Source organism: Nelumbo nucifera, chromosome 4 (assembly GCF_055504915.1).
Source record: "Nelumbo nucifera cultivar China Antique chromosome 4, China Antique-T2T, whole genome shotgun sequence".
NCBI classification, from domain to species: domain Eukaryota; kingdom Viridiplantae; phylum Streptophyta; class Magnoliopsida; order Proteales; family Nelumbonaceae; genus Nelumbo; species Nelumbo nucifera.
The window spans coordinates 21,234,967-21,240,855 of NC_142652.1; the positions used below are offsets into that span (position 1 = coordinate 21,234,967).

General features: G+C 38.8%; 1 protein-coding gene across 1 annotated transcript; it reads left to right on the forward strand.

Moving 5' to 3' along the window:
• Positions 1-3,323: 3,323 nt before the first annotated feature.
• LOC104597909 (cytochrome P450 78A5) lies at positions 3,324-5,889 on the forward strand. The gene is made up of 2 exons (XM_010259691.3): positions 3,324-4,481; positions 4,976-5,889. The coding sequence occupies exons 1-2, from the start codon at positions 3,525-3,527 to the stop codon at positions 5,576-5,578; spliced, it is 1,560 nt and encodes a 519-aa protein (XP_010257993.1). The 5' UTR covers positions 3,324-3,524; the 3' UTR covers positions 5,579-5,889.

Genomic DNA, 5,889 nt, shown 5'->3' on the forward strand with positions numbered 1-5,889 from the left:
TTCCCCATTTGAGGAAATGGCCATTCCTTCCCCTACCTTAGAAATGAAATTATATTCTTGCTGATTTCAATTTTCACTTTCGTTCCTATCTAAACCAAACAAACTATGAAAAATTGGAAACAAGTCAATTCCGATTGGATTTCGAAATCAAATGGGCCCCAAATAAGAGACTTGTTAGAGAGTAATGATTCATTATAGACAAAAGCTAAACATCCAAAATATAAATGACTATATGAAAAAGGGGTAAATCTATGATGCTATAAAAAAGTATGATATCAAACGAGATTTGGAAAATCAAAACCCCTCATGAATATTGGTGAATACTGATTAATTATTTACCACCTTTTTATTGTACTAGTTGATTGGTTACAAGGTTTTTAGATATGATAACTTTTTTGGTGGGACCTGTTGGTTTTGGATGATAGGGTCAATGTTTTGAGTCTGGATCTCTTGCCCATGAGAACTCTACCCATGTTTATTGCAGTCATACATGGAGAGTATCTCATCCTCTGTATAGTATTATGCAGGGGGAGATGTTCCCAATTCATGGGAGATAGTGTATTGTGGGTAGTCATGGCAGGAGATCCCGAGTCCAATGTTTCAATTGTTTGTGTCAAACATGTCAACATGGTATCATAATCATAAAGATATTAAAAACATATAAAAATGTGGACAATATATAGAAAGTTAAAGAAATAGGAGAATTTAAGTATGCCTTTTACTTTTATATTTATCACATTAAATAAAATAAATCTATATGAAGATGGAAGGGGGAGATAAACCTGGCAATTGGGTTGGGTTAAGACGCTTTGGGGGTTGATTTCAGCTCAGGTTATCAAATGTTAGAGCCTAACCCTAAATGTTCGGGTTAGGGTTGACCCATGGGTCAATTCAGATCATCCTACAAAATAACTGAAATTTAAAACAATAAAGAAAACATACATGAAAAATGCCAAAATTAAAGGAATTAACCTTAAAATTCCAAATATAAAATAAAAAATATGAACATTTAACATTTCAAAGAGTAAAGACTAAATAGAAAAAAATAAAAAGTGAAAACTTCTAACAATGCATAAATAGTCCCAATTAGACCTGACAATCGGGTCAACGGGTTGACCCATGACTCAACCCAACCCAACCTAGTTTTTTTTTTTTTGTTTTTTGGGGTTGGGTTGGATTGGGTTCAAGGGTTGGGTCAACTTTTTGCCCGATCTAGGAAGAGTGTTAACAAATCAACCGCCTCCCCAAATTTTTGTGAATATGAACTAATTGATTACTGTTTTTTTCAGGTAACATGGATTTACGTGTTTTTTAATACCATGGTTAAACTCTAAGGCTCTGTTTGGAAAGAATAGAAATATAAATATATAGAGTACAAAACCTTATATTTTATATTATTTTGTATGTATTTGCAATGTACATATTTGTATTTATACTCTTTCAAAACTGAGCCTAAGTAAAATTAAGTATGATAACAACGGGAGATGATGAATGGAATAACTTGTTACTTTTGTCTTTTAGTGAATAAGTTTTTAAGGAAATGGACAATTTGCGGTCTTCTTGGAGGTGGGATCAGCTCCGACTCCTCACAAATACCTCACAGGCATATCTCTGTGCATTGGGAACATCTTATCTCCCTTTAATAATAATACACAAGTATGGGAGATATTCCAATGCATAGTGGGATGTGCTTGTGAGGTATGTGTGAGGAGCAGATCTGGTCTCGCCTTCTTGAAGGTTAAAATTGAATTTGGGTATATCGTGGTCTCCCTTAACACTTTACCATTTAAAGGGTGGTAAAAATTTTTTTAAAAAATATATAAATGTTAATACAAATTTCAAAATGAGTTTGATTATGATACTGAAAAGATATGATATCTGAAAATTTTTTGACTAATCAATAAACCTGATATCCAATCAAGTATTATTTATCAAAATTAATAAATGGATTTTGATTGATCAAAACTCTTCCGATACTATATCTTTCTTGCATCGTAGACTTCTCATACTTAAAATACATAAATAATATTTTTTAAAACATCAAATTCATAACTTCAATAGAAAAAAACATGTTGTAAAATAAGATAATGATATATAGTATTTTGAAATAATTAATCAACACATTCATAATTTGCCCAGACGCGAGAACCAAAGCCAGAAGTACTTTTAAGTTTTATCATTAACCGTAGTCTCTCACTCACAATATTGATTATTGGGTGCAGGTGTAATTAGGGTTTTGATCCCAACACCTGTTCATGGGCGGCGTAGTTTGATGGCCCGGCCTGTAATGTAATTAGGCATGCGAGCTTGACGTTGGGCCTAATACAGTAAGTCCGACTGTGTTTCGGGCCGGGCTCGGTATTTATCAAAAAAGTTTGGCCTGTCCCGACTCAGCATTATATATTTTATAAAATATATAATATGTATTTTATATATTATATAAAATATATAAATAATATAATATTTATTGAAATATATATATTTATAATTTAATATATATTTTTTGTTATAATTTCTCTCCCTCTATTCAGCTGCTTCAGCAATAGTAATAGTATAGGTTAAATTTTAGATTTTTTATGAGGGCCGGGCTCAGGCCTAAATTATAGGCCCTATAGTCAGACTGGGCTCGAGTTCGGGCCTTAAAAAAATCTGTTAATACAGAATGAAAGCCCGGCCTGACCCAGAACAAATCTAATCCCGATGGCGGGACCCACTCCGATTCCGGTCAAAAATCAAACGAATCAACCATGTGAAGGATATATACTGTATTTTATACTTTTTTTTCCTGACTGATTTGATTATGATATGGTAATCTAAAAGAAACGAATAAATTGGACGGCTTCGATTATGTTACCGTGTTGATCTGGACATCCAACGAAATCTTCATTGGGACTCATTGTTGCTCCCATCCTCAGCGTCCCATCGGAATGCACCTCATCATTTTAACTTTTAGCCCACGGTAACCTCATTAAAGGTAGGGAAATAATGGGGGCAAATAATTTGGCTCGCACTCGAGGGGTCTTTACGTCAATATGCATGGTAAGACGACAACATAACAAGGTCACATTAGTCAATAAAGATTATCCTATTACGTTCGAATCCTCCTCTTTTCGTTGTTCCGGAGCGAAATCCCAAATCAACCCCTGGCCCCCCTCCATTTGATTCTGTAAATCTTCGATGAAGATCATCGCACTAAAGTTTGTTGTGGACGTATGGTTATAATTTATGAACCCTCTTTGCCTCAAGTGGAACCGGAGGGAATTTCTTCACCCTGACCAGCAAACTGCCACTTCTATTTAAACCACCTTCCCACCTCTCACACTCTACATCTTCTGCGCTCTCTTTCTATCTCGCACAGACACACACTCTCTTTCTCCCTCTCTTTCCGTCCTCTCCTCTCTCTGTTCAAACACCTGGGCCACCTACTCCAAAACCGCCTACCATTACCTAAAAACCACAAAATATTCAGAAACAGCGACTGGTTCACTTATTTCTAGACTACCCACTACCCGAAAACCACCAAAATGCTGTCGGATTACCATCTTTTCTTCATTCCAAAATCCGCTCATTCTTCTGTTTTGAGCTTTGAACTAGCTGCTTGTGTTCTGCTCCTCGTCCTTGTGTTTTCTTTCTGGCTCGCACCAGGTGGGCTTGCTTGGGCTCTCGCCAGCTCCAAATCCCGAACTGCTATCCCAGGACCATCTGGCTTCCCACTCTTGGGCCTGCTGTTCGCCTTTACAGGCTCTGCGGCCCATCGTGTTCTTGCTAAACTCGCCCAATGCTTCAATGCCAAGCCACTCATGGCCTTTTCTGTTGGCATCACTCGTTTCATCATCTCAAGCCACCCGGAAACAGCTAAAGAGATTTTGAACAGCTCGGCTTTTGCCGACCGACCCGTTAAGGAATCAGCTTACGAGCTTCTATTCCACCGGGCAATGGGATTCGCTCCTTTCGGCGAGTACTGGAGGAATTTAAGAAGAATCTCGTCTATCCACTTGTTTAGCCCGAAGAGGATCGCTGGTTTCGGGTCTTTCCGGAGGGAAATCGGTTTAAAGATGGTGGACAAGATTAGGGCTTCGATGGTGATGAAGGGGAAGGTTGAGGTGAAGAAAGTGTTGCGTTTTGGCTCACTGAACAATGTCATGATGAGTGTTTTTGGGAGGAGTTACGACTTTAGCGAAGGTGGAGATGGGTCTGAGCTTGAAGGATTGGTCAGCGAAGGGTATGAGTTACTTGGAATCTTTAACTGGAGTGATCATTTCCCTGTTCTGGGTTGGTTGGACTTGCAGGGTGTGAGGAGGAGGTGCAGGAAGTTGGTTGCCAAGGTTAATGTTTTTGTTAAAAATATTATAGATGAGCATAGGAAGAGGAGGGTTGATGGTGTTGTGGACGACGAGAGTGCCAGTGATTTCGTTGACATCTTGCTTGATTTGGAGAAAGAAGACAGGCTCAGTGACTCCGACATGATTGCTGTTCTTTGGGTCAGTTTTTTAATAGCTCGTGCCTTCTCATTTCTCTTGTTTCTTTGATTTCGTTTAGTTTTAATTTGCTTTTTAGCTTTAGAGCTTGTTTTCCTGACTTGGGTTCTTGTTTGACAATCAAAAGCTCGTTCGCTTTTGGGTATAGAAAGACAGTAGGCGGAGATTGTTGCTGGATTTTTTTTTTTTTTGCTTGGAGCTCTTTCTTGCTCTGATTTCTATATTTCGTTAGCTAGAACTTCATTGTTTTAATTGGTTTTCGAGTATGGGCTTTAACCTCGTTTTTTATTCTCTAGTCTTTATTAGCTGTTTGTGGTGGTTGGTTATGAAGTTGCTTGTTCAGAAGTTCTAAAATTTTTAGTTTTTTACTGGGTTCCGACTAGTTTCTTTCTTGGACTACTTTATTGTATAATATCTATATTTTACATTAACCTACAGTGGTTAAATGGTTAGAAACCCAAGTCAACTGACGTAAATCTTTATGAATGTTTCTCCAGGAGATGATATTCAGAGGCACTGATACAGTAGCAATCCTCTTGGAGTGGATTTTAGCAAGAATGGTGTTACACCCAGATATTCAAGCAAAAGCCCAATCCGAGATCGATTCTGTTGTGGGATCCACTCGATCTGTATCAGATTCTGATCTGCCCAACCTGCCTTACCTTCAGTCCATAGTGAAGGAATCCCTTCGGGTGCACCCTCCCGGTCCCCTCCTCTCCTGGGCCCGTCTTGCCGTCCATGATGTCCACATCGGAGAGAATTTCATCCCAGCAGGAACGACAGCAATGGTGAACATGTGGGCGATAACTCACGACGAGGGAATCTGGTCGGAGCCGACTGAGTTCAAGCCCGAGAGGTTTATGAAGGAGGAAGTGAGCATCATGGGGTCTGACTTGAGGTTAGCTCCTTTTGGCTCCGGGAGGAGAGTCTGCCCAGGTAAGGCCATGGGGTTGGCCACTGTGCAACTCTGGTTGGCTCAGTTACTTCAGAGCTTCAAATGGGTCCCTTCTGATAATGGGGTCGATCTGTCAGAGTGCCTGAAACTTTCTCTTGAGATGAAGAATCCTCTGACATGTGAAGCTGTTCCAAGGGTCACCTGAAAGTTTCATCTGTGGTGGGATTTGTCCTCTGATATGGGATTAACATAGATAATTAGGCTGGGTCGCACAACTTAATTTTGTTTTTAAATGCTTTGGTTTGAATTTTAGTGTTGTTAGGTTTTCTAAGTGAATGCAGTACCAGCTGACTGTCTTTTTTTTTTTTAATGTTTTTTACATTTCTGTTTTTTTGTGAGAAAAGGTGTTTTGCTTGCACTTGGTAAGGCTGGAGAAGCTGGACTGCTGGGCCTGTATGTAGTGTGATCCTGCTTTCGATATGAATATATACATAGAAAAAAAAATTATATGCTTAA

Bases quoted from the DNA above. Each gene is read 5' to 3' on its own strand.
- LOC104597909 (XM_010259691.3), top strand. From the start codon at position 3,525: ATGCTGTCGGATTACCATCTTTTCTTCATTCCAAAATCCGCTCATTCT. The intron at 4,482-4,975 runs GTCAGTTTTTTA...ATGTTTCTCCAG, and splicing joins ACATGATTGCTGTTCTTTGG to GAGATGATATTCAGAGGCAC.